The sequence below is a fragment of the Chrysemys picta genome, chromosome 21, assembly GCF_011386835.1.
Source record: "Chrysemys picta bellii isolate R12L10 chromosome 21, ASM1138683v2, whole genome shotgun sequence".
Classification (NCBI taxonomy): Eukaryota; Metazoa; Chordata; order Testudines; family Emydidae; genus Chrysemys; species Chrysemys picta.
The window spans coordinates 17,584,030-17,611,278 of record NC_088811.1 but is presented as its reverse complement, the minus strand read 5'-3'; the positions used below and the strand labels follow the sequence as shown (position 1 = coordinate 17,611,278).

The 27,249-nt window shown below is 61.9% G+C and overlaps 2 protein-coding genes across 7 annotated transcripts in view; both read right to left on the bottom strand.

The window, feature by feature from the left end:
• Positions 1-399: 399 nt before the first annotated feature.
• LOC103306213 (rho guanine nucleotide exchange factor 19-like) lies at positions 400-15,453 on the bottom strand. 4 transcript variants are annotated; one of them, XM_065575174.1, is made up of 13 exons: positions 15,246-15,338; positions 14,422-14,702; positions 13,122-13,386; positions 11,473-11,549; positions 10,263-10,450; positions 8,560-8,720; positions 8,239-8,391; positions 7,171-7,300; positions 6,465-6,539; positions 4,958-5,050; positions 4,080-4,240; positions 3,424-3,585; positions 400-2,677 (listed from the first exon to the last, which is right to left on the bottom strand). In XM_065575174.1, the coding sequence occupies exons 1-13, from the start codon at positions 15,266-15,268 to the stop codon at positions 2,578-2,580; spliced, it is 1,869 nt and encodes a 622-aa protein (XP_065431246.1). In that variant the 5' UTR covers positions 15,269-15,338; the 3' UTR covers positions 400-2,577. The 4 variants fall into 4 exon arrangements, with proteins under 4 accessions (XP_065431246.1, XP_008168101.4, XP_065431243.1 ...); XM_008169879.4 differs by having other exon boundaries at positions 402-2,677; positions 10,206-10,450; positions 15,331-15,453; XM_065575171.1 differs by having other exon boundaries at positions 402-2,677; positions 10,206-10,450; positions 15,246-15,336.
• Positions 15,454-21,590: 6,137 nt separating this feature from the next.
• Positions 21,591-27,249, bottom strand: part of ARHGEF19 (Rho guanine nucleotide exchange factor 19) — a 33,563-nt gene continuing 27,904 nt past the window's right edge. For all 3 annotated transcript variants that reach the window (XM_065575462.1, XM_065575464.1, XM_065575463.1), the window contains exons 10-16: positions 26,763-26,837; positions 26,099-26,188; positions 25,176-25,339; positions 24,441-24,599; positions 23,877-23,956; positions 23,034-23,138; positions 21,591-22,920 (exon numbers count right to left, since the gene is read on the bottom strand). In XM_065575462.1, the coding sequence (XP_065431534.1) occupies positions 22,763-22,920; positions 23,034-23,138; positions 23,877-23,956; positions 24,441-24,599; positions 25,176-25,339; positions 26,099-26,188; positions 26,763-26,837 (831 nt within the window). In that variant the 3' untranslated portion in view covers positions 21,591-22,762. The remainder of the gene's footprint in view (positions 22,921-23,033; positions 23,139-23,876; positions 23,957-24,440; positions 24,600-25,175; positions 25,340-26,098; positions 26,189-26,762; positions 26,838-27,249) is intronic.

Here is a 27,249-nt window from a genome sequence, read left to right as displayed (position 1 = left end):
GACTTGCCCAAGGGCTCCGAGAGGCTGTGGCGGAGTCAGGATGTCCCCATCTCCAGTCCCAGCCTCGCCCCTCAAGAGAGGGGCACTTCCTCTAAGCCAAGGCATTTGGGGAGGGACGAGGAACGGGGAAGAGATGCACTCAGACCCTAGGTTCTGGGAGCTCAGCTTAGTCCAGGGGTTGGCACCCTTTGGCACATGGCTCGCCAGGGTAAGCACCCTGGGGGCCGGGCCAGTTTGTTTACCTGCCGCGTCCGCAGGTTCGGCTGATCGCGGCTCCCACTGGCCGCGGTTCACGGCTCCAAGCCAATGGGGGCTGTGAGAAGCGGCGCTGGCCGAGGGATGCGATGGCCGCCGCTTCCAGCGTGTGCCTAAGGTTGCCGATCCCTGGCTTAGTCCTTACCTGGAGGAGCAGATAATGCGCCGCGGAGAAAGCCTCAGTCACTCGCCAGTCCCCAGGGATGAGCTGTTGGAGTAGCTAACCCTCCACCTGCCAGAATCTCATTTTTCATGCAGATGCCGTTGCTGGTCCCAGCAGGGGGAGAGAATCAGCAGCTACAGACCAGCCCATGGCCAAAGCTTGGCCCTTGGTGCCTCGTTTTAAATCAAGTTTTGCTGGAAACGTGTGGCCTGGCAGCCTGCAGGTTAAGGGGCCGTGTCCCCCCCAGAAGGACGCTGCCGCAGACACAAGAGCAGGGCGAGTCCTTAAGACAAGGTCAAGATTTATTTCAGAACAAGAGACTTTGACAAGCGTGAGCCCTTCAGACATCGCGTGTGGCTAGAGCCCAGCTGGGCCCTCTCCCCTATGCCAGGATCAGACACAGCGCCCCTTGCCTCCCTAGCGATCCCAGGAGAGCTGCCCCACACGCAGGGCACAGCTGGACTCGGAGGGGTTGAGACCTCAACCCCTCCACCTGAGGCTGGGCAGCAGGCCCCAAGGTCTGGATCAAGACCCCTCCCCAGCTAACACCCCCCAGCCAAGCACCTTCTCTTCCGTCAGCGGCGCCCAGATCGACCACTCAGCATAGCTGTGATTTGTGGGGCTTTGCAGGGGGACAGCACCCCAGCCTCCTTCAGTCTTCCATCCCCAGCCACCAGCCCTCCCGACCCATCTCTGAGCAGTGGCCCCCTGCAGCTCTCCAGCCAGGCACGTCCTGCCCAGCTGGGCCAACAAACATCCCCCAGGATCTGCTAATTGCCCAGCTGGTGGGGAGATGCAGACGACACCTCTCGCTTCCCGGCCCTGCGGGGGCTGAGGGGCACCGACACCCGGCCGAGCTGGGGAGAGATCAGCTTGGAGAACCAGCCCCCACTAAGGCCAGCAGGTCTGAGGCCGGGCAGGAGACACCAGACAGGTGGCTCGTACCCTCAGCTGCCTCTCCCGGGAGCCCTATTTAGAACCACAGCTAATGAAAATCCCCCATCAACCACCCCCAAGTGCAGAGAGCTGGACCCACGCGCCAGGTCTCGGTGCTTCTGGAGCGAGCCCCCTGTCCTGGATCAATCCAGGCCGGGAACATGGCCGGGGCTATTTGCATAGCTGCCTCTGGGGTTAGTGCCAATAGCACCAACCCACGCCATGGCCCCATCCAGACCAGGACCCAAGACACTGCTTGGGTCAGCCAGCACGGCCTCCGTGGGAATCACCCCCCACCCCCTGCGCAATTCCAAATGAGCCTGAGTCAGGGGGAACCTACAAGCGCTGTTTGCAAAAATAAACCAAAGGGAAAGGGGACGTTCAGTGACCGAAGCGCGAATATCCTGCCAGGCAGCTATAGCAATGGAGAGACCAGCTCCCCCAGAGCGCCCTCCGCAGGATCGTGTCCTCTGCAATAGGCACATGGAGGGGACACCCTCCCCCCAAAGAGGCAGTGGGCAGCATCCTCCCCTTGGCTGGGCGATTTGGGGAGCTTTTGGCTTCTCAAGGGCTGTTACAGTCAGATCAAAGAGCCCGCCTAACACAAGAACCGGAGATTTCATGGAGAAGCCGGGATCTCACTTGACAGACACAAGCACTTAGTACTTGCTACCATCTCGTGTTTCCCACTGGCTCCCCCACAGGGCGAGGGCCAGAGCCCGGCTTCTGGCTCAGACCCCAGGCTGGTTTCCAAAGGGTTTCTTGGCAAAGGGCCTTGCCCCCCGCCCCCTGCCCCCCAGAACACTCTACTGGCCTGACGCACGTCAAGGCTTGGCGCTCCTTGGGCACCTAGCTGGGAATCAGTACCCCTCTCACTGGGGCCTGTCGGGGGACCCCACTTGGGCAGATCCCCCAGAAACACACACAGATCGGCTCCCGACCCCAGCCCTGCCTTGCTTCTAGGAGCGTATGGCTTTCATAGAGAGCAGCTTGCCACCCTGTGCACCGCCTCTCCCCGCCCCACAGCTGAGTCTGGTGCAGCAGGTCCCCCAGCCGAGCTCCCAGGCCCGTGAAGAACAGATGGCCCCGGACAGGGCTCCAAAGAGACGAGGGGCTGCAGGCCCCCTTGTGCAGCTCGCGGGAGGTCGTCCTCTGGGAGAGCAGCCAGGGATGGGAAGAGGAAAGGCCAAGCATGGAGTCCAGCTGGCCTGGGCCCCGGTGAGTCAGAGACCAGCGCAGGCATCTCTCAGGGCTTTGATCACACCCGCAGGCCGAGGGGACGCCTGGCTGGTTATCAGCGAGATCCACTCCTGCCTCTGGGCCCTAGGAGAGGTCGGACAGAAGAAGGGTCACACGCCAAGCCCCTGTAATCCACACCCCCTAGGGCTGGGCATTCCTACTGTCTCCCTCCCCTAGCGCCATCCTCCTCTTCCTCCCCCCTGTGGCCCACTCAGACCCCACCACACCTCCCACCAATTCATGGCCCCTGAGATCTCACAGGAGGGGGCTGGGAGCAGGACATTTGTGGGGTCTGTCAGAGCTGGATACACTGGCCTCAGGACACACTGCAGGGCTCCTGTTTTCCCAGGTACCCCCAGGGGATGGAGGGCCTGGGTTGGCAGGTCCTTGCCACGGTCCCCACCTGTGCACTCTGGCTGCGTGTTCCCCTCACGCTGCACCTAGGGCAGCAGGTACGTACCTTCCTCCCCACCAAGCCGGCTGCTCCCAGCCCCCCCCCACACCCAGAGCCGTCTCGCCAGGGAGAGGGTCTGCGAGCCCTTGCACCTTCCCCTCGAGGCCTCCACCAAGATCCCCAAAGCGGCATGCGGAGAAACCAGGCTACGACACTCCCCAGATGTTCAGTTGCTAGCAACTTACGGCTTGGCACATCTCCTGCAGAACCCCCTTCCACCCAATGGTGCCATCTTGGCAAGCCCAACGCCCCCTCCACAGCCAGCACGGCTTTGGGTTTGCAGCAGCCCCACACGGTCACCCACAGCCAGCCAAGGAACCCACCTCCCAGCCCGCCACCCGCAGCCAGTCTCCCTGAGTGGGAGCGCCGCACTCACTCGCTGGCTGCTTTGATGATGAATTCGGCGCTGACCCCGCGGTGGTTGTGGGAGAGGCACAGGAGGAAGGCCGTGTCAGGGAGCCCCAGTGGCTTGGCTCTGAGGAGCTCCACTCTGACGTGGCAGGTCTGGGCGTAATCCTTGACGGAAAACCTGCCGTCGCTGAGGGTGAAGCATGAAGGGTGGGGTTCGTGGGGTGGAGCTGGGTGACGGAGCCCCCCCCCCACCCCGAACGCCCAGCTCCTGGCTTCCCGCAATAGGCCACGAGATCCCGTACCCACAGACGGGGCATCCCCACCTGGGACCTCCAGCTTTCCCCCTCGAGAGAGCGCTTTGAGCAGGGGGTTGGACTATATCCCTCCTGAGGTCCCTTCCAACCCTGATATTCTATGATTCTAGGATATGGGCACTGCCACCGTACCCATCCCACCCTGCCCCACTACCCACTCCTTCTCCTAGGGCTGGAGACAATGCACCCCCCCGATGGCTCTCCCTGCCAGCTGGATCCAGCAGGACACTGGAGGGGAATGGCAGGCGGGCACCCTGACACGCGGTGGGCACGGGAGCAGCAGGTTGATGCACCCCCCACCCGGGAGGTTTTAGTGCCTTGGCCCCCAGGGTGCAGAGGGGAGAGCCCGGGCGCCCCACAGACTTACTCCCTCCGGCGGGACAAAAGCAGCAGGTCGCTGAGGAGGTGCAGGTGGATGGGCTTGGTGCTCAGGCGGGGTCTGTACCCCACGCCCACCTCCTGGATGAGGACCTGGGAGAACTCCCCCGCCCTGACCAGCCAGCGGCCCCGGCTGATGAGCGGGATGGACTGGGGGGGAGAGAGAGACACAGATCACCTTGCGCAGAGACAGTCACCGCGCTGCCTTGAGGGGCAGGATCGGTGCCGGCCTGAGCCACGCACCAGCGCCCCCTATTGGATCCCTGCAGGGCACCGCCTGCAACGGACCCAGGTCCAGCCTGGGAGGCAGGAGATCCCACGGGGCGCTCAGCTCCGAGAGGTGTGATCATGGCACTGCAATTCACTGGATTGCACGCATCACTCTAGCCCCCCCCACACACACACCCCATCTCCCGCCCCACCCACTCCAGCATCCTCCTCCATGTCCCAACCCAGCCCCCCCGGTGTCCCATCCCCCTAGCCCCCCATGTCCCACCCACTTCAGCATCCTCCCCCATGGCCCAATCCAGCCCCCCCACACCCTCGGTGTCCCAGCTCTCTAGCCCCCCATGTCCTGCCCCACCCACTCCAGCATCCTCCCCCATGTCCCAGCCCTCTAGCCCCCCATGTCCCGCCCCACCCACTCCAGCATCCTCCCCCATGTCCCAGCCCTCTAGCCCCCCATGTCCCGCCCCACCCACTCCAGCATCCTCCCCCATGTCCCAGCCCTCTAGCCCCCCATGTCCCGCCCCACCCACTCCAGCATCCTCCCCCATGTCCCAACCCAGCCCCACAGCCCTCCCCCCACATGCCCCCGCTGTGGGGCTGGATCACCAAGAGCCACCCCAGCGCAGAGCCAGGCCTCACCTTCGTCTTTACGAACTCGACTTGCTTCTCCAGCAGCACCAGCTCCTCCGTCTGCTTCATGTGCCGCACGTTCTCGTTGCAGGCCGACACGATCTGAGGAAGGGCAAGGGAAGCTGCAGGGCCTGCAGGGGGGGAGCTGGGCTGTCTGGCCAGGGCTCCCCCCACCCCCTGCCACCTACCGGAGGGGGCAGAGACCAGGGAATCCAGGACACTCGGCGCACCCCAGGGGACGGGAAAGACACTGCTGGTCTGGGGCATTATGGGACATTTCCCTGCTCCCGCCGAAGATTGGAGAGTCAGGTGCACACGGCACCTCCTGGCCCAGGCTCTGCTGCGGGTGCCCAGGCTTTGCCCTAGTTCTCACTCGCCCCAGGGTGCCACCAGCCAGGTTCGGGATGGGCTGTGGGGTGTTGCATTAGGTCCCTGGGTGCCGGGGACAGAGGCTCAGACATTCAGGTGTCCCACCCTGCAGAGACCCCCTGGGATGCTGTCACCCCAGGGCCCTGGCACAGGTGATGTTCTGACCGGGGAGCAGACCTCGGCTAGAACATCTGGAGTGGGGACGGAGGATTCTTTTCATCCTAGTGCTTCTGCGGGTTCTAGGTAAGAAATCCCAACTCCTGCCTTCCCCGTTACTCCTGGGGAAGACTCCGGGGAGAACCGGCGCGAGTCTGAGGACAAGGAAGCGAAGCCTGATTCATTCAGACGGGAAGGGACTTTTGTTTTTAAACTCTGGCTGTTTGTGAACACAATTAATTCAAAGGCCCGAGAAACAGTTGGGAGAAAAGCACTTGTTAAAGATTCAACCCAGGCCCCCAATTAATAGAGGAGGATGCTCCAGCTCACCCCCTCGCTGGAGGGCTCCGGGGAAGTCAGGGAAGAGAAGATGGACTATTACCACACTAGCAAAGCAGGAAAAATCCCTATTTAAACACACCTTCCAGGCATTCCCAGCGGCATAAAATGGCCCACACCTGTTTTATTGCCCCCATCCAGTCACCTTTTGGGCTCCCCAGAGCCTGGGAACGTGAGACCCTGGACGTTCTGCATTCTGGCCTCCCTTGGGGAAGGAAACCGTTCGGCCGGAGCATGCTGGCCAGATGGCTCAGGTCTGGGGGGCGGGAACGCCGAGAGACAGGCGCCCGATGCCAGAGGTTTTCAAAGCACGAAAGGCAGCGGGTGGCTGAGCAGAGGCCAGCAGGACGCAGCACGTGTGGGAAGCGGTCGGGGGCTGAGTCCGCACCGGGCGGAGCGAGCTCGTGGGCCGGGACGAGCAGAGAACCAGGAACAGACTCCGACCAGAACCTTCTCCTGCCGCTTCGCCCAGCTCCGCCAGGGAGCCGAGGAACGAGGGCCCCCGAGCGTAGCCCATCTCCGCATGCTGCCTCGCAGGGCTGCTGGGGCGCCAACGGCGGGTCAAGGCAGGCGGCGTGGGGACTGCTACGGCGCGGGGACCGACACAGCCAGCCTGGGGCTGCCTCCCACAAGCACCCAATGGTGCCCTTACCTCTCCCACTGCCGTCAGGGCCGCGCCGATGGAGCTGGCCAGCTCGGAGCCCGTCGGGGCCAGCTTCAGGATGTTCTGTGGGGCAGAGGGGAGAGAAGGAGGATCTGTCATGGGAGGGCGTCTCCATCCCACCCCATCATCTCCCTACAGACCCTTCCCCCTCCCTCCCTCCCGCCTGCCCCCCCCACCATCTCCCTACAGACCCTTCCCCCTCCCACCCCGCATCATCTCCCTACAGACCCTTTCCCCTCCCTCCCTCCTGCCTGCCCTCCCACCATCTCCCTACAGACCCTTCCCCCTCCCACCCCAATCATCTCCCTACAGACTCTCCCACCCACCCCCACCATCTCCCTACAGACCCTTCCCCCTCCCACCCCCCCCACCGACTCCCTACAGACCCTTCCCCCTCCCACCCACCCCCACCGACTCCCTACAGACTCTCCCACCCACCCCCACCGACTCCCTACAGCCCCTTCCCCCTCCCTCCCAGCCCCCATACCCGGACAGAGCCTTCCCCTCTCTCCCTGCCCGTCCCTACCCCTCTCCTCCTGCACACAAGCCCCCTCGTCACCCCAGCGTTTTGCTCTGGCTGCAGCTTAGAGGACGCTGGCCGGGGCAGCCTGTGCCCCTCTGAGGCAGGATCCTTGGGAGGCCAGCCCCAGCCAACCCCCGAGTGAGATCCCAGCTCCTGGCTCCGGCCCCTCACCTCCAGCAGGATCTTCAGGCGGGTGATCCTCTGGAAGGGCAGCACCAGGAAGGATTTCAGGGGCTGCCGCTGGCACACCGGCTGCTCCTCCAGCTTCCTCAGGACCTGCCGGAAGCGCCAGTTCTCTCGCCTGCAGCGTGCGGGGGAAAGGGGGCGGGTGAGAGGCCCTGAGGCCAGAACCACCCCGGTAGATTTCCAGACTTCCCTGAGGCCAGAACCACCCCGGGAGAGTGGCCCTGACTTCCCTCGCTCACTGGGCTACAGGCGCCAGGGCAAACGCTGCCCAGAGACCCCGGTGGGATAGGCCCGGCTGTGTCTACACTAGAGCCAGAGGCTGAGTGCGGGCAAGGCCTGATGCTGGGATTTCCCGAGCAGTGGGGTGTGGTGGTGGGGGGTGGAGATGAAGGATATCCTCCCCCAAGCTGGGAAGGTGCAAAACTGAAATGCAGACCCATATCAATTCCTGCCCCAGCTCACCTCTCCTGCCTGAGCCCAGGAGGGACCTGACCTCCCCATTAACCCCTTGTGCACCACCTAGGCCAGGAGCCAGCAAGCTGCTAGCCATTCCAGCCCCAAAGAGACCCTGCAGCTGGGAGCATGTCCCTTCCCAAATCTGTATGCAAGCAGGGGAATGGGGTCAGCTGCCCTAAGGCATCAAAATAACGTGTTAACTCTGGAACTTAATGACAACCACTTAGTGTAACAATTGGTGACCGTTTTCAGCAGAAACACCTTTCCACGATGGAGCAGTTGGAGAGAACAGAGAGAGACTTAGTGAGTTATGGAATCCTCCCCAAGGGACATTACTGGGGTTTCCCCTACAGGCCACTCCCCTGGGCAGTGCCCCAGTCTAGCTCCAAACAGCCCAAGCATCCCCCGGGGACGCCCCGCAGACGCTCAGCTCTCACTGGCATGAAGGTTTTCCTGAGGCTCAGCCTCAGTGACCCCATAGGAAGGGGCAGATGGGCTGTTCCAAGGGGCACAGACAGTGGGGAGGAGCAATTGAGGCATGAGCAGCCCCCGGTTATTCCCCCCCACCGCACCCCCTGAGCCCCCGCGGCTCCTCACATCAGCTGCTGCATGAGCTGTTCCTGGTACATCTGGTTGGTGACGTAGGGGATGTAGACCCTGTGGAAGGCGGGGCAGTGCTTCAGAACCACGGCCCCCAGCCCCGCCAGGAAGACGTCCTTGTCCATGTGCTCCTCGAGCTCCAGGAGAAACCTGCAGAGACCAGGAGTCGAGGGAAAGAATCCTGCCACTGAGCGAGGTTCGGGCAGGAGTAGCTGGGGACTCCCTCCACACCAGCGCTCCTGCCCCCTCCCTGCAGCACCCCCCGCTGGGCGAGGCCGGGACTGGCGTCGCTGGGCGTTCCCCACCGGCCGCAGTTACCTTTCACTGACGTCCTTCACCTGCTGCAGGTTGGAGAAGAGCCGGTGCACCTCGGCCCTGGTCAGCGTCTCCCGCAGCGCCAGCGATCCCTTAAAGTGGCTCGTGGCCACCGAGAGGCTGCGCAGGTAGGAGGCCTCCGACGTGATCATCTCAAACATGGCCTGGAGCGGAGACCGTGCGTCAAGAGACAGGGGTGAGAGAGCCAGCCCGGCAGGGCCTGGGAACCCCCCGCGCCATGGGACACACTAAGGGGCTCCGGCCAGCTGGTTAAAGGAACTTAGACACCTCCCTGAACTCAGTGGGAGCCAGGCATCTAAATCACTTTGCAAATGAGTACCCAAGTCAGGCTGGCGCACAGCCACCAGGGAAGGGACACAGCTGCCTGGGCAGCTCCGTGCCAGCCCTGTAGGCTGCTCCCGCAGCCAGAGTGCGCTGGCACAGAGGAACGTCTCAGCCATGCCCCTTCCCCGGTCCGCCTACAGGAAGCGCTTCCCTTCCATTACAGGCCTCTTGCTCTGGGGACTCCTGCAGTATGGATTGTCCTGGAGTCTCCAGGAATCCATCCAACCAAAGCTGGCATCCCCACTGGGCACCGGCACAGGGCTGCGCCAGGGCAGAGCCGGGAATACAACCCAGGAGTCCAGGTTCCAGGCCTGCGGCTTAATCAACTGATGCAGACACATAAGAGCGGCCAGACTGGCTCAGACCAATGGTCCATCTAGCCCAGTGTCTTGTCTTCTGACAGTGGCCAATGCCAGGTGCCCCAGAGGGAATGAACAGAACAGGGCAATTATCGAGTGATCCATCCCGTCGCCCATTCCCAGCTCATCCTGGCTAAGAGCCATTGATGGACCTGTCCTCCATGAACTTATCTAGTTCCTTTTCGAACCCTGTTAGAGTCTTGGCCTTCGCACCATCCGCTGGCGAGGGTGGCACCGTGTGCTAGGAGACCAGGCGTCAGCAGCCAGCCCTGCTGGGAATGCACTGAAATCCAGGCTCTCCAATGCTCTATTTCTATTAGAGCAACAGCACTGGGAACACCTAAGGTCCTGGAGGCAGAGGTGGGGCAAATGCCCCCTTTGGAGTAGGAGAGCAGGGTGGGTGCCAGGCTGCCAGCCCCGGAGACCAGAGGGAGCCGCACATCCCAGAGCAAGCCGCAGGCCAGCTTCTGTCCCAAAGGCTGATAGAGACCATCAGTCTCCTGGCACGTTTTCAAGGTTGCATGTTACTGGCTGACCCCCAAGTGGGCAGCGTTTTGTCTGAGGTGGCACTGCCCAGTCACAGCACTGTCCCATGCCCCCCTTCTGCTTCCACCAGGGCAGGGACCAGAACTGCTGGCTCTGGGGCCGGGGGGGCACCCTGCTCCTCCCTCCCCCGCCCCAGCGCTGCCCACTCTGCGGTACCATCCCCACACTGCAGCAGGTGCCCCAGAGTGATCAGACTGGCTGCAGCAGATGGCAGCTCTCTGCAGAACATTGTCCCTCCCCTCGCCTCGTGGGGGGCACCTCTGCTGGGGCAGCTTCTGCTTGGACTGAACCCGCCTCTGGCGGGTGGGAACGTCCGCCCCCTACTTGCCAGCCAGCCGCGCAATCAAACCATCAGCCCCTCCCTCCCTCCCAGTCCGAGAGGCGGCCGCCCTCCGCTACCTCCTGCAGGCGGTGCTGCTGGGGCGTGAGACCCTCCAGGAGCCGCTTGCTCTTCACCTCTGGGATCTCCTGCCAGAAGCAGAAGCTGTAGTCGCGGGACGAGAGCTGTGAGGCGGCGCCGAGCAGGGAGGAGGAGGAGAGGAGGCCAGCGATGGACAGGCTGGCGTCCACCCGGAAGGCCGGCTCCTTGGGCTTGCGCTCCGCCGCCTTGAGGCGCTTCAGCCAGTAGTCTTGGTAGAGAGGCTCTGGGAGGGAGCGAAACGAGCGTGACATTAGCCTCAGGGGCTTCCCAGAGCGCGTCATGAATAACTGCCGCCCTTTAACGAGTCATCTAACCCCAGGTCTGGTGACACAACCCACCGGCTCCGCACAGGGCCCTGGACACTGGGAAACCCTCTCCTGCACTTCGGGGTGGCCTTAGCCATTTCTGGGCCCCGGCACAGCATCCCCACAAGCACGGCTGGCCAATGCGCGCCTGTACCCCACTCAGACGGAAGTCACTGCATGCCGCCTTCACCTTTAACGGCTGGAGAACTGAAGGACGTCGAAGGAGTAGCCAGCTCTGTTCCCTTGGGTCTTGGAGACGCCCTCAGCAAATTCAAACCAGTCCTGACCAGATTGCAGGTGTTTGTGTGTTGTGTGTCATGCTTTAGACACAAGAAAACCTGCATCTCGGCAGGGGGTTACACGAGCTGACCCTCGCGGTCCCTTCTAACCCCGTGGTTCTCTCATTTCTCCCCCCACTGCCAGAGACCATTAAACAATCTACACGCAAGGAAAAGCTCGCTCTCTTCAGAGTGAATTTAGTGCATAGAGAGCTGTGTCAAAGTGTCTCGTGGCTCCGATTTCAGCGTGACGCGTGTAACTCCAACGGCAGCTTATTTTACCTGAAGGGAAACAACCCGACTAGAAAGAACAAGAGCGGAGTCCCCAGGAGAGAGCGCAGGGTGTGGGCTTCCCCTCTGCTGCCCAGGAGAGGTCTTAGACATTTGAGGCCCAGCACACAACAGACAAAGACATCACAGTTTTGCAACAGCACAATTCAGTAGGCTCTTAAAGGGACAGCCTGCTCCGGGACAGGCTTGTAAGGTTTAGTGACTCGGTTTCCCCTTCCTGGCTAGGGCCGGGCTGGTGGAAGTAGCATTGTGTGGCCCGCATTAGGGCTTGTTCATGGCAGCAGCCTCCAGAAGCCCTTCTAGAAATTTCCCTCCGTCCCGCCATGCCCGGGACCGTGCGGCCATCGCACAAGGAGCGGGTCAGTACTCACGGGTTTGCACGTATTTAGATTCCCTCTTCCACTTGTCCGTGTCCTTTGCTCCTTTCCCCAGTGCTCGGCGGAACAGTCTAAAAGGCAGCAAGAACCTTTTAAACCAGGTCCCACCGGGACAGCCCCATACTACAGCAAACATGAACTTTCCCCAAAACTCTGGCTCTTTCCTCATGCCCTACAGCGCCACCTGCTGGTGGATTTGCCTCATGCCCTACAGCGCCACCTGCTGGCCTTTGTCACTCATTTGTGTCCTTGTGCAAATCAAAACCTCTCTGTGCCTCAATGTACACAGGTGTAAAATGGGTATGTAGGAATATGCCAGGTGGATCAGAAATAAGGCCCACTTAGCCCAGTGTCCTGTCTCTGGCAGTGGCCAGCACCAGCTGCTTCAGAGGAGGTGTGAGAACCAGTGTGGAATAGTCCGCTCCTCAGATCAGGTCTCTTCCTGATTTCTTATAGCTAGAGATTGGCTTAAAACTCTGAAGTGGGAGGTTTGACATCCCTCCAGAACGGTTACCTTGAACCACGGAAACTCTGGGTATTCTCATTATCCATATTAGCATTCAATCCATTTTTGGATCTTGCCAAGTTCTGGGCCCGATGACATCATGTGGCAGAGAGTTCCACAGTTACTGCACATTGGGTGATGTATAGTGTTAATTATCTCTCACACAGGAGGTGTGTAAGACCATGCCTCAATCTTTGCATTGTATCTATCCTCACAACACCCCTGTGAGGAAGGAAAGTGCTCTTATGGCCATTTTATAGATGGGAAACTGAGGCCCAGAGAAGCCACGTGACTCGCCCAAGGTCACACACAAAACCTGTGGCAAGACAGGGCTTTGAATCCAGCTCTCCCCTGTACTGGGCTAGTGGTCTACCCACCGGGCTATCCTTCTGCTCTGAAAGATACCAGAGAAATAAGGTCATCATCAGAGCCGGGCCTGAATTATAAACCCCAACTCTGCCCCAAATGTCCCCAGAGTTCCAGATGTTTGGATCATCCCATTATAGCAATAGGTCCCAGCCGGAAAGGCCAGCTTCAGGGTCTGGGAAGTGTAAGGATCTGGGCAGGGGTTGAATTGAACCAGTCTGCAGAGGCTCAGAGAGCCAGGCCATTTTCTCGTCACTGGCCTCTTGTGCTCGAAAAATCTTTCGTTACAACCCAAATGAAGCTGCTAGCCCCTTGGCTGCAACAATAACTATAAAAATGGGAACTGAGGGGGGCACAACACACTAAGCCTGCAGGCAGCCTGGAACCACAGCTATAGGAGACCAGACAGGAACAGCCCTCTGCTTAATCCAAGGAGCTATTCACTCTGAAACCTAATGATGGCACATAAAGCATCAATGCTCAAAGCACCAAAGAACTTAGAAATCATATTACAAATATTTGCCCAAAGATAGGCACTTCATGGGCAGAGTTTGGTTTGTGGTGGGAACTAGAGGGCATCGCTGGGTACCCTCCCATTCAACCCCTGCACCCCTCCCGGAATGATTACTGGGTATTGCCATGGATATGCCAGAAGCTTCAAGGAAAAGGAAGCAAGAATCCCTCTCTATGCACAGGTTACATTGCAACTAAGAGACAGCCTCCCAGCCCCAGGGCAGTGATGCGGGGAGCTCCCCGGGGGGAGGCGGGTTACCTGCGCTCCAGACTTGGCATCTGTGTAGCTGTGGCTTTGGAGAGATCTTCCAGGGAGCCATGCAGGACCTTCCTCCCAGGGACCGGGATGGGCAGCTTTGTCCCCATTTCCAGCAGGCCAGAGGGGCCTGTTGGCCCTGCAGAGCTAGGGGGCTCCTCCACCGGCTCCTCTGGGCCCATGCTCTCGGGGGCCGCCAGCTCGGCGGTGGGAGGAGAGGGCTGGCAGCGGAGGGGGGCAGGGACAGCGCTGCCTGGCAGGTCAGCCCCTAGGAAGAGCAGGAGCGAGGGGATGAGGATGCTGCAGGGCCAGAGGGGTCGGCCTGGCACTGCGCTGCACCAGAGCCACGTCGTCAAAACAAAACCAGTGCCCGCCTCTGCTCCCCATCGTCGCTGGGCTGGGCTCACCGGCACCCCCAGGGAGCTGCCAGCCTCGCGGGGCCCAATCAGAGCCAGACGCCGGCAGAGCAAGCTGGAGATCCTGGCAATTGCCTCTGCATGGTGAGCCTGACGCCACCTACCCGTCACCTGGATAACAGGAGAGCACTCGCCTGCAACAGTGTGGGGCTGTGGGACAGGCCTGAGGGGCACTGGCAGAGCTGGGGGCAGGGCTGGAATAGCGGGTGCTGTGGGACAGGCCTGAGGGGCACTGGCAGAGCTGGAATAGCAGGTGCTGTGGGACAGGACTGAGGGGCACTGGCAGAGCTGGGGACAGGGTGGAATAGCGGGTGCTGTGGGTCAGGCCTGAGATGAATTTCCAGAGTTAGCAGGAATCAGGCCCAGGACTCTGCCTGGTCCCGGTTATGGGCACAGAAACTCACCCCCTCCAGGGCACTCCCGCCCTCCAAGAAAAGGGGCTGGGGCTCGGATCAGAGCCCCCTGCCCCAAAGCACTCTCGGGCCAGTCTCTCCACAGCCCCCCCCCCCCGTCACGCGCTGGGCCCTGGCTGCTGCCAATCAGATCTCAGTGAAAACTATTGGCGAGTGGGCCATGCCAGAGTGGACGGAGGCAGGACACCTGGGTCCTCGGGATCCAGGCCAGGTGGCATCGGGGTCCTGACAGCAGCCAGCAACCAAGCCCAGCCCCCATTTAAGCACCCAAACAAGGCGGGTCAGATTTTCAAGGGGGCTCAGCACCCCCACCCGCCCACAGGTCCCAAGGCGGGGGTGGGATGGGTGGGAGTCGCTGGTCTGCAATGGGAGCGGAACGATTTTGGAAACGGGCCCGGAGGGAGGCAGAGCTCGAGGCATTGATCTGGGGCGGGGGAAGGAGGGAGAACACCCATGGCAGACGGGTGCACAGACCTTTGGGGTTGTCCCCCAGAAGCGGGACCTTCTCCTCCGCTGTCGAGGCTGGCTCCCGGGAGCTGCCCCTGCGGGCTGCGGAAAGGCCCTCCTTGGCGCTCCTGGGGCGGAAGAGACCGGCCAGGAAGGGGCAGAGCTCCGGGCGGCTCTCCGGCCTGGCCGGCTGGGGTCTCTGGGCCACCGGGCAGGAGCCGTGTCTCTTCACCGGCGCTGCGGCCCTGGGCGGCGAGTCTGACCGCGCGCGCTTCCGGCAGAAGAAATCCATGGGGGCGACGAGCGGCCTGGCAGAGGGAGGAGAAGGGGGATCAGTCCTGGCCGGGCGGCTGGCTCCCACTTCGGGGGCTGGCCTTTCTCGGCAGCTAGGCACTCGGAAAGACTCCTGGGGACACCGAAGAGGTCAAGTGCCCTCGTGCCATGCTCACCAGGCGCCACACTCCAAACACCAAGCACATAAGCTGGCCCGTGGCTCGCCGGGCAGGTCCCTGGGTGGCACTGGGAGGGCCAGGGTGGCCTCAGCCCCCCAGCTCCATTGGCTCCCTGGCTCAGAGGCTGCTAGCCCAGGCCCTCTCTGCAGCCCTAGCCACCGGTCTGTGCTCGGCCCACGGGCCAGCATCCAGCTAGGGGGTAGATGCCCCACCCTGAGCTCACCTCTGGGAGGCCGTGGGCAGGAAGCCCCTCGGTGCTCTGTGATCAGGACCAGCCAAACAGCTAAAACGAGGGCAAAGCACTCAAGGGGAACTCTGCTCCGGGCTGGGCTGGGCTGGACTGGCCCCCTCCCGCCCATGGCCAGGGAGATTCAATGCAAGGGCCACGCCACTGCCCACCTGCTCAGCCCTGGGTGCATCATGTTGCCCTTGGCAATAGCTCCTGGCCAGGGCCAGAGCTCCTAGGGCTAAAGCAGCCTCTTACCTGGAGGATCCCCCCCTAGCCAGGGAGAGCAAGAAGCTATCGTTCCTCCCACCTGCAAATAAATAACCTCCAGGGCTCCCTCGTTAGCGGCTCCTTAAAGGGGCAGCGCGCCGGGGCATCATTAGCCAAGGGCAGCAAGCGTGGGCTGCCCTTGGTTGGCACCCAATGGAGCAGATGGCAGCGGGGCAATGAGGTCAGTACGGGGGGGTTCCTTGGCTCCCCCAGGTGGGGGCTATTTACCATCCTCACTAGGGCAAGGGTGGGACGTGGGGAGATCTCCCAGCACGAGCCCATTCCCGGTTTGTAAGCTTGGGAGGGGAGCTGGTGGAGGCTTTCCCTTAGGGCCGGTCTGCAAACAGGAGGCCCCGAGCCCCTGGGGGATTAACCCTGGAGGCTGGCCTCCATCCCAGCTCTGCCCTGTTCCGGCTGCCTGCACGAATTGCTTTGCCTCCTAGACTGGGCTGTTCAGGGGTGGGCTGAGCCCCGGGTGGGAAGCCCTCCGAGATCGGTGGGAGGAAGGGGCAGGAGAGGGGCCGAGGATGATGGGGATACCCCACGGCTCGCGCTGCCGTCTGTCCCTGCAGAACTGCCCGGGGGAGGAAGTCGGCAATGGCTGAGTGAGAGAATGGAGCAGGGGAGCAGAGATCCCTCCCTTGTGTGAGTGAGCCCCAGGGATCTGGACACTGACCCCAGGTGGGATCTCCGGGACTGGCTGCCTCCGCTAGGGAGGGGATAGGCCAGGCCCCTCAGTCAGTGCTCCCCTGCCTCCCCACCATGACCCTGGCCTCTGGCTGACTGCCCCATGCGAACGAGGGCTTTCCCAGCCTCCCGGGCTCCTCTGGGTCTCGCCCCTTGCCTTAGGCTCGTGCTGCAGGTTGCGGTGGGCACGGCCCCAGGAGGGCGCGGAGCGCGCAGGTGCCGCCGGCCGTGTTGCTTAGCGACTTTGTCACCAGATTTAGTGACTTTTTGGTTCCCTAGCGAGAAAATAAGTGTCCAAGTGACCAGTGACAAATCTAGCGACTTTCGCTGCCAACGAGAGTGATGTTCAGAGACAGACGTCACCAATATGTGTGGTCACCAGATCGGTCCCACGCGGCTAAATAGTGTTCCTAAAACCCAGTCCGTGCTCTTACTACGGTCTGTTGCACCCCAAGGCCGTGTCATTACGTCTCAGCTGAGCGTGTCCTCGGACGGAGTCGCATTCCTGGGCTGCTTGGGCCGAGCTCACTAATCTGCAGGCGAGGAAAAGAAGTTGGTGGGGGCTAATTAAATACGGTGCTAGAGCCAGGCGTGCTTTGGAGAGAACAGCACATGTGCCAGGGCTTGTTTTTACCCAGATGCTCTTTCTCGCTGCTCCGTAGTAGGCAGCACAACCTGTGATGCAGGGGAAGCCGGCTAATGAAGCGGGCTGGGTGGGGGGAGGCAGGTTAGCCAGCGAGGAGAGCCACACGGATGGAAGGTGGAGGGGGGATGAGACAGGGCCATGTGCCCCAATGGAGCAGGGGCACAGAGCCCCCAGGGATGAAGCACTTACTACAGATCAAAGATGGAGCTGGTTTGACTTCAGTTCCCCTTTACTCCTTCCCCTGGCTTGGCCTGGGGGTCGCTGCCCAGCTCTTTTCAGAAATGAACCCCTGGAAGGGGTCCGGCTAGCAGATTTTTGTTTTTAAATCTACTTTCTTGGCTCTCTGCAGCGCCACGCTCAGGTGAATGCCCCCTGCCCCCCGGCTCTGGGCTCTGCCTTTCACTCACCCATCGGCTCAAATCCGGGGTGGCAAGAAAGGGATGCTCTGCTGAAATTAACCAACCCCAGCCAGGCTGGGCTGCCCTGTACCGAGCGCCCTTCCCAAAGAGCAGGGGGCACCCTTCTGATGATGACAGCATCCTGGTGCAGTTGCTTCTGGTGTGGAGCAGAACGTAGTAAGAAGAGCATGGAATGGATTTTATTAACACTGTTGATCTGCTTGTGAATGATTTTGTGACTATACTCGCCTGGGGGGGGGGGGGGGTTGTGTGTGTGTGTGTGTGTGTGTGTGTAATTCTCTGCTGAATTCTCTAGCAATTTGTTTGGTGACATTGTTGACTCCTTTTGAGAGCTTAAACAGCTGCATCTAGGAACTTTTCAGGGTTTGGTGACTTCCTGCTATGTGGAGTTGGCAACCCTGCGGGGCTGGCTCAGGGCTGGCAGGGACCTTCCCTTGCTTTGACTTTGGCCTGCCCCGGCCAGGCCTTTCTCTCTGCAGGACCCAGGTGGGACCCAGCCTGGGCTTGGCACCGGGCAGGGAGTCGCTGGGCGAGGTTGGGGGGCTGGGCTGCGAGGTGCCTCCTCCCCTGGTCCCGGTGCCGGAGAGGGAGGCCGCAGTGGCCAGGAGTGGCCCAGTCCCATGGGCCCCCCTGAGCTCAGATGCTTACTGGGGCCAGATTCCCATCGCTTACACCAGTGTAACCCACTGGCAGCAAGGAGACACCCCGACTGACTCCGGCACGTGAGTCTGGCCCTTGTGTTTATGTCTGATGCTCTCCGCACCTACACTCTGCTCTGGGGGCAGGGCTGGTCCCGGCCTGGGCCTCCAGAGCCTCCTCTTTTGCAGAACACGAGAGGGCCTGTCTGATTCTTTCGCTACCACCCTGGCCCGAGCCCAGGGCTGTCTCCAGCGCCAACCTCTGGCCCTGGCCCTGCTGCCCCAGGACGGAGAGGGCACTCCACAGTCTGCAGTAGGGCCCAGGGCAGCCAACAGAGCAAAGTCACAGAACCTCTTGGCCCAGGCGCTGGGAACGGGGGAGCTCCACTGAGGGCCTTGGACAGCCCTGTAACACGGTACCCGTTCCCCCAGGACACCTGGCTCCTTCCTGCTAATCCTGTGCCACGTAGAGCCCTGGGGTGCACCTCCCTGCCATTCACCTCCCCCAGCCCAGCCCCGATGGCACCTGCCCTGGGGTCGGGGCTTGTGCACCGCGCTGCCGTCCAGTGCTTCCCCCCAGCAACGCAGCAGCCAGGCCTGTGCTGGGCTGGAGACGGGCCCGATCCAAAGGTCTGGGTTGGTCACGTCCAGCTGGTTGGTTCTGCCGTTCATCGGGGGCCTCTGGCAAAGTTTGGATCTGGGTCTAGGTTTGGATCCAGACCCTCGCCCCACCCCCAGAGTCGGGGGGGTCGTTGACTTTATCTTCACTTTAGCAAAGCTTTTGATACGGTCTCCCACGGTAGTCTTGCCAGCAAGTTAAAAAAGTATGGATTGGCTAGGGTTACCATACGTCCTCTTTTTCCCGGACATGTCCGGCTTTTCGGCACTCAAACCCCCGTCCGGGGGGAATTGCCAAAAAGCCGAACATGTCTGGGAAAATGGCGGCTCTGCTCCTCCCCTGACTCTTCGGCTCTGTTTAAGAGCCGAGCTGCCCAAGCGCTATGGGCTTCAGGCAGCCCCCTTGCCTCCGGACCCCAGCTGCCGGCCGGGCACTTCCCCTCCCGGGCTCTGGCGACGCAGGGTCCGGAGGCATGGGGGCTGCCCGAAGCCGGTAGCGCTGGGGCAGCTCGACTCTTAAACAGAGCTGAAGAGTCAGGGGAGGAGCAGAGCCTCCAGCCGCGGCGGCTCTACTCCTCCCCGACTCTTCAGCTCTTAAACAGAGCCAGGCTGCCCGAGCGCTACCGGTTTCGGGCAGCCCCCATGCCTCCGGACCCTGCGCCGCCGGAGCCCGGGAGGGGAAGTGCCCGGCTGGGGGCGCAGGGTCCGGAGGCAAGGGGGCTGCCCGAAGCCAAAGCGCTTCCGGCTTCACGGTTTGCCGGGCAGCCTCCAGACCCTGCGCCCCCGGCTGGGAGCTTCCCCTCCCGGGCTCCAGCTGCGCTGGGGAAGCGCCAGCCGGGGGCGCAGGGTCTGGGGGCTGCCCGGCAAACCGTGAAGCCGGTAGCGCTCGGGCAGCCCTTTCCCCGTGGCTGGGAGTGGGATGGAGGAGAGGGCGGAGTTAGGGCGGGGAGGGGGCGGAGTTGGGGCGGAGCTGGGGTGGGGAAATGGGCGGGGCCAGGGCCCGTGGAGGGTCCTCTTTTTTTATTTAATAGATATGGTAACCCTAGGATTGGCTGAATGGACTATAAGGTGGATAGAAAGCTGGCTAGCTCGTCGGGCTCAACGAGTACTGATCAACGGCTTGATGTCTAGTTGGCAGCCGGTATCAAGTGGAGTGCCCCAAGGGTCAGTCCTGGGGCCGGTTTTGTTCAACATCTTTATCAATGATCTGGATGATGGGATGAATTGCACCCTCAGCATGTTCACAGAGGACACTAAGCTGGGGGGAGAGGTAGATACTCTGGAAGGTAGGGATAGGATCCAGAGTGACCTAGAGAAATTGGAGGATTGGGCCAAAAGAAACCTGATGAGGTTCAACAAGGACAAGTGCAGAGTCCTGCACTCAGGATGGAAGAATCCCATGCACTGCCACAGGCTGGGGACCGACTGGCTAAGCAGCAGTTCTGCAGAAAAGGACCTGGGGATTACAGTGGAAGCTGGATAGGCGTCAGCAGTGTGCCCTTGTTGCCAAGAAGGCCAACGGCATATTGGACTACATTAGTAGGAGCATTGCCAGCAGATCAAGGGAAGTAATTATTCCCCTCTATTCAGCACTGGTGAGGCCACACCTGGAGTATTGTGTCCAGTTTTGGGGCCCCCACTACAAAAAGAATGTGGACAAATTGGAGAGAGTCCGGTGGAGGTAATGAAAATGATTCGGGGGCTGGAGCTCATGACTTACGAGGAGAGGCTGAGGGAACTGAGTTTATTTAGTCTGTAGAAGAGAAGAGTGAAGGGGGATTTGATAGCTGCTTTCAACTACCTGAAGGGGGGTTCCAAAGAGGTTGGATCTAGACTGTTCTCAGTGGTACCAGATGACAAAACAAGGAGTAATGGTCTCAAGTTGCAGTGGGGGAGGTTTAGGTTGGATATTAGGAAACACTATTTCACTGGGAGGGTGGTGAAGCACTGGAATGGGTTACCAAGGGAGGTGGTGGAATCTCCTTCCTTAGAGGTTTAAGGCCCGGCTTGACAAAGCCCTGGCTGGGATGATTTAGTTGGGATTGGGTCCTGCTTTGAGCAGGGGGTTGGACTAGATGACCTCCTGAGGTCCCTTCCAACCCTGATATTCTTCTTTTTCCCAACAACTCACCTTCCCTGGTTCCCCTCGGCAGTGGGTGATTGCCAGGCCTGGGCTAAGTATGTGCTAAATAACCAAGCAGGCCATGGTCATGTGGGCAGAAGCGAGTGACCTGCAAGCTGCGCAGGGCACCAGTTGGGAACAGCCCAGCCACAGCTGGGACAACGGCGGATGCAGGGGAGAAAGACTGAGGGGCGCTGGCAGACCTCGGGGGAACCCTGGGATGAGGTAGCAGAAGGACAGGACTGAGGTGCGTTGCCATAGCAATGGAGAATCCCTGTCCACTGAGGGGCACCAGCAGAGCTGGGGGGGGGGCGCTCAGGAGTGGAATAGCAGGGGGCTGTGGGTCGGGATTGAGGGGCACCAGCAGGGCGGGGGGGGGCACTCAGGAGTGGAATAGCAGGGGGCTGTGGATCGGGATTGAGGGACACCAGCAGGGCAGGGGGGCGCTCAGGAGTGGAATAGCAGGGGGCTGTGGATCGGGATTGAGGGACACCAGCAGGGCGGGGGGGGGCGCTCAGGAGTGGAATAGCAGGGGGTTGCGGGTCGGGATTGAGGGGCACCAGCAGGGCGGGGGGGCGCTCAGGAGTGGAATAGCAGGGGGTTGCGGGTTGGGATTGAGGGGCACCAGCAAGGCGGGGGGGCGCTCAGGAGGAGAATAGCAGGGGGCTGTGGATCGGGATTGAGGGACACCAGCAGGGCGGGGGGGCGCTCAGGAGTGGAATAGCAGGGGGTTGCGGGTCGGGATTGAGGGGCACCAGCAGGGCAGGGGGGCGCTCAGGAGTGGAATAGCAGGGGGCTGTGGATCGGGATTGAGGGACACCAGCAGGGCGGGGGGGGGGCGCTCAGGAGTGGAATAGCAGGGGGCTGTGGGTCGGGATTGAGGGGCACCAGAAGGGCGGGGGAGGGGCGCTCAGGAGTGGAATAGCAGGGGGCTGCGGGTCGGGATTGAGGGGCACCAGCAGGGCAGGAGGGGCGCTCAGGAGTGGAATAACAGGGGGCTGTGGGTCGGGATTGAGGGGCACCAGTGGAGCTGGGGGAGGGGGGCAGCTCAGGAGGGGAATAGCCCAGCAGTGGGCACGGCCCAATGGAACAGTGAAAGAAACACCCTTCCCCCAGCAGTAAATTAAGGCCTTTACTGACGCGCGGCCCGTGCAAACTCAGCCCCTGCCCCGGCTCTCTGGCCTCTCCCTCCTCCTTCGGCTCAGGCTGGAACAGCGGGTGAGACAGCAGCGGGGGCTGTTCCCGCCCTGGCTCCTTTGCGGAACCCCCAGCCATGGGCAGAGGATCCTGGCCCCCCGCCCCGTCCGGGCTGTGGCAGGAGCTGGGCCGGGCGGTGGTGGAGGGAGCCATGGCTGGCCCCTGCCGTGACAACAAGGCAGATCCAGCCCCCCAGGCCATCGCAGGGGAGCGCCAGGGCCAGCGTGCCGGGCCAGCGGTGCCCAGGTTGGCAGAGCAGTACAACTTCCAGGGAAGGAGAGGGGCCCGAAGCCCGGCTTTGACGATGCTGTTTGGGGGGCAACTCCCTGCCTTGCAGCCCCCCTCAAAGAATGGGCAGCTCCGGGGATCACTAATGGGGTCCCTCTTCCCTGGTGTGATGCTGGCCCAGGCTGGCAGCGGTGGGAATGTGCCTCCACCCTACCCCTGAGAAGCCTGGGGGCCGTGGAGGTGGCGCGCTGCTTCCCCCACCGAGGTGCCCATCCCAGCTGGGGAGACGCTTGCCTGACTGGTCCCTGCGCTCCAGGCAGATGATGCTCTGAGTGGGGGAAGCCTGAACACACGAACAGCCGCACTGGGTCAGGCCAAGGGTCCCCCTCGCCCAGTATCCTGTTTCAGACAGGGGCCAGGGCAGAAAATTCATTATGCCCAAATAAATCTGTTAGTCTTTAAGGTGCCACCAGACTCCTTGTTGTTTTTGTAGATACAGACTAACACGGCTACCCCCTGATACATTGCCAGATGTTTACCCCCGGCTGGCCGTCCCGTGGGGACCAGGCCAGGATCCCACCCAGAGCAGCCAGGAGACCACGTAGAGAGCACGGAACAGCAGGCCTGTTTGTGGAGAGGGTTCCCGGGGCCTTGTTCCCTCCCTGGAGCCTGAGTCAGCGGTGGGGAGCATGGAGACCGTGGGAGATCGGCCACCTGTTGCTACCGTCGCCCAGTGTAGTTCAGTGGGTGTGCCCAAGACGCTGGCTCGGCAGCCCTGCCCCCAGCATTGTGTACATGGTCCTGCCCCCGCCGCAGGGCTCCGGCTGTGTTCCCAGAGTCTCTCCCGGCCGGCGCCCGGGCTGGCTCATGCCTGCTCCTCCTCCAGCTTGCGCGTGGCATGCTTGAGCCGGTCGTTCTCACGCAGGTTGCGCAGCCGGGCACCCCGGCTGGCGATCTCCTCCACGTGCCCCTGAGGGACCCAGCCCCTCTCCCCGTCCGACAGGCGGATCCCCTCGAGCCAGCCTGGGCGGGAGAGAAGGAAACATTAGGGAGGGGGTGTGGCACTGCCTGGCCTGCCAGCCGCTGCGGCTTCGGGGCTGGAGAGGGAGAAGAGCGATGAAGCCAGGGCCCCTCACCGTCGCTGGTCCTTGTCTTGACCCCCAGGATGTCCGCCTTCTCCAAGCTCAGCTCGTCGTGCTCCTGGGCCTTGTAGGCCTTGATGCACTGGACCTGGGCGGTATCTGGAAGCAGCAGCAAGACACAGAGGGTCACGCGCCGTCCGGGACCCCAGACAGGGCCCTTGTAAGCGGGGTTTGGGATCCGAGGGAAAGTGCTGAGGGAAACGCAGCGATTGTCATGCTCCGGTTCTTATCCCCTTCGCTAGGGCGCGGCCTGGGCTGCAGCAGGAGCAGAAGCCTCCGCGGCTGGTGTTCTGCTGCTGCCTTTTGCCGTTCGGAGCCGATCTGGACCTGACTGGGCCACGTGCCGAGCGAGGATCGGCCCACACCTGCAGCCCTCGGCAGAGGGAAATGGAGGTGCTGTTTTCGGAGCGCCAGCAGGGGGAAGAGCACGGAGCCAGTGTCCGGCTGCTTCTACCCAGTCTGGGACCCTCAAGGTTCCACCGGGGACAAAATCTCCCTAGTGATGTGGCTGGACACATCCCCTGGAGCCAGTCCAGCCCTGTCTGAGCTCGGCTGGGAGCAGTGAGGGGCACGTGACTCCAGAAACGGCCTGACAGAGGAGTGACTGCTCCATGGCACTATGTTACCTGTGTGTGATTGGGGCACCTGGACGCTAGGTGCTGGGGGCAGGGGAGTACCCAGGGACGAGGGACAGAAGCCCAAAGTCACAGCAGAGCTGCCGTGTCTGAAGCAGGGTCATGCCCCTGGGACCCGAGACCTTGGCAGACTTCATCCTGCTGCGGCCCGGTTGGTCCCTTGCTGGGTTCCAGGAGGGGGGCGGGCGCATTCTCGGGGTACCTGCGTTCTCAGTGACATGCTCCCTGTCCGTCTGGGGGCTGGAGGGGACCATTGCCGAGATCCACCGCTGCTTCTCACTCCTGTGGGGCCAGACGGAGCTGGTCAGCACAGACCTGCCATGATAGGCGAGGCTCCCAGAGAGCTCCCCAGACCGACCCCCTGATCTGAACAGGCTCAGAACTGGGGAGAGGGTCACCGAGCTCCACACAGGCCAAGCCCAAATCCCAGATCCTGATGCCCCACAACTCCGGGATGGTTCTGATCCAGCCCCGGGGGCAGGGCCAAACTTGGCAGCCTGTGGCCCAGCTCTGGTCCTTGCTGGAGCCTTGTGGAGCCACCCTGACGGGCACTCTGGTGAGCCCACCTCCAGGGCCAGCTGGGTCCCCGTGTCAGCTGTGCCCACTGCTGGGACACTGGCGCTGCTCAAGGGCTAAGCAGGCCCCCTGCTGGTGAAGTCAGAGACAGCTCCCCGGCCATTGCTCAGCAGAAGCCTCCCCTCCCCCTCCCCTGGGGAGCTGGGCTGGGGTGTCCCGTGGAGACAGCCCTGCCCCACTGGCCACTCACTCGGTCTGTGCCCGCAGCAAGACCTGGTGCTTCAGCCGCTGGCTGTCGAAGAGCTGGAGGTGGAAGATTTGTCCCGGGACCCCGTGAAGCTTCCTGCTCAGGTCGGTCACTTTCAGCTCCGGCATCTTGGCGTGAACAAAGACGGCGAATTTCCCCGTCCTGGGCAAGACGGGCAAAGGGAGAGAGACGGTGACCGAGGGGCAGCAGCTCCCGGTGCTCAGCACCGACGCCTGGGGAGCGGGACACGCAGCTCCTGTGCAGGAGGGAACCGGGAAACGAGGCACGGGCAGGATCGGCTTTCGCTCTGGGGCCTGCCCCGCATGACAGACGGGCCCAGGCTGCGCATCCCCCAGGCTCCGCCGGGACTTCTCCCCTGCGGGCCAGAAACCACGATGAACGTGTCTGGGCTCAGAGCGCCGGGTGACTGAGGAGCCCCAAGCGTCTGCTCCCAAGCTGTGACCCACTTTCTCCTCCCGGCACAGGGGCAACTGTGAGTGGGCGCAGTGGAGACCTGGCAGGAGAGCTGTCTACAGCCTGTTAGCCCAGGTTCTCATCCCACTGCTGGGAGGACAGCGCACCGCACCGCCCCCTCCTGCTCCTCCGGCCCTGTGAGTGCGAGGGGGCCAGCGCGTGAACTCCAGCCGAGGAGAGCCAGGCCGTCTGGACCCACGCTCTGCAGGACTATCCCATCCATCCCATGCAGCTCGCCCCACCTTGCCCCGCCCCGCCACTCACTCCTTCCTCCTAGAGAGCAAGAGGCAGTCGTTGAAGAGGTGGAGATACACCATCTTGGTGGAGAGCTTGAACTTGGCGGCGAGGGTGCTGACGAGCTGCAGGTCCACTTCCACCAGCTCCCCGTGCTTCACGAGCCAGCGCGACTGCGAGATCAGCGGGAAGATCTGCCCAGGGCCCCGGCCCAGAAAGGAGAAGGAGACGTCAGAGCCGGGAGGGTGTGCAAGGCTCCATCCCGGAGACACGAGGATCACCAGACCAGGACACATCAATGGCCCAACGGCCTGGCCATGGTGTGAACCTCCCATGATGTAGCTGCACCAGGGGCTTGGCTGCTGGAGCCCTGGGGCTCGGTAAGGATGGGGAGCTCTTTACATTTCATTCTGGCTGTGGTTGGGGTGGGGGTGGCTGGGGGATCAGTAAAAGATACAGAGCGCGAAGGAATATGTGACCATGTGGCATCCAGCGCCCATAGACTCCACGTCTCCACCCAGGTCAGTGTGTGAACTCAGAGCCCATCACCTGCATGCTACGAGACTGGACTTCAAACCCCACTGGAGCCTGGGTTCCTAGGCAGGGCCGACCGAGCGTCACCCTGTCGAACGCACACTGTGTCGAACCCAGATGTGTCTGTGTCTAGAACACCTTTGGGGGGGGACACACCCTGTTCAGATCCCCAAGGGGCGTACGTCTGTCTCTCTCCACTGGACACAGATTGGCACCAGCTGAGAATCTGGCTGTTTCGCCCCTGTGGCATCTCCTGCAGTCCCTGGAGTTGGCCCAAGACGCACACCCTCTGGCTGTGTTTTCTCGGGGAGATCCAGTCTCGGTCTGTGTTCTCTGGGTTCACTGCTTTCCAGGGGAAACCGACTTTGCAAGGACTCTGCCCTCCCCCCCCTTCCCCCTACACGAGTCCCCACGCTCACCTTACTTTCAAAATGGATTTTCTTGTTCAGATGAATGAGCTCCTCGGTTCTCTTCATGGACTGGACGCTGGCGTTGCATTCCTTCACGAGCTGGGGAGGCGAGGGAGCCGTTAGCCGCCGCCACGCCGAATCTCCGCTCAGCCAGTGCAGAGGGGCCAGAAAGCCCGCAGGGCCGGCCAGCTGAGAATCTCCCCCAGATGGCGCAGAGCCAGCAGAACTGGCCCCGGTGTCATCCCCAGAGAGCCCTGTGCTCCAGACAGTCCCGGCTGGCATACAGCCCTCTGGGGACACGGGGAGCGTTGTTGCCAGCTGGTGGAAGTTAGAGCTGCCCCAAGGCTGCTCTAACCTATGCCAAGACCCAGGGTTTTGCCAAGGTGTAAGCAATTCCCTGACAGTCCCCTCTGTGCCGCACCGCATTGCTACTCAGTGCCATGGAGAATCTGGGCCAAGACCACAGAGAGGACCCACAATTCTCCCTGCAAGGACACGTGCCCCAGTCACACACACACCCGAATCAGGAAGGTCCCAAGCTACACCCTCCCCTCTCCCCACACAGCTCCAGTCACAGAGACGAAGCAGTGCCCACCCTGCTGTTCCACTGGCCAGCTCACGTGGTGAGAACCACAGGAAAGATTTGATCCCATTCTTGGCCTTCGCCAGTTACCTTCTGGAGCTGGTTGAAGGCCTTGGTGGCTGTGGCCTCGTCCCGGGAGCCCTGCAACGTGCGTTTCAGGATGTTCTGCAAGCAGGAGGCAGAAAACATATCGACTTAAGAAGCTTCAGACGCCCTGGGTGTCAGTCCCTAGCCAAACCCCTCAGCACCAGAGATCAGCAGCCCTGACCGGTACCGGGCTCACCGATCAGTAGCATGAATCCAACGCGAAGTGTCCCAGGAGCAGAACGGGTCGATGGCACCAGCGGATGCCCGAGCTACAGACTCAGACCTGTAGCGTGTTCGCGGTCGAATTCGGCTGGCGCCCGGTGAAGCCAGGGGGACTTTGCTGATCTCAGCACAGGCGCTCGGTAGCCCAACGATTGTGAGCTCTCCGTAGCAGGGGACGTGGCTGGTGTAGGCTGAGCCCGATGCACTGTGACCCTGCCCCTGGGGCAAACCTTTACAGGGCCCTTCGTGCTCTACTCTGGCCTCCTGG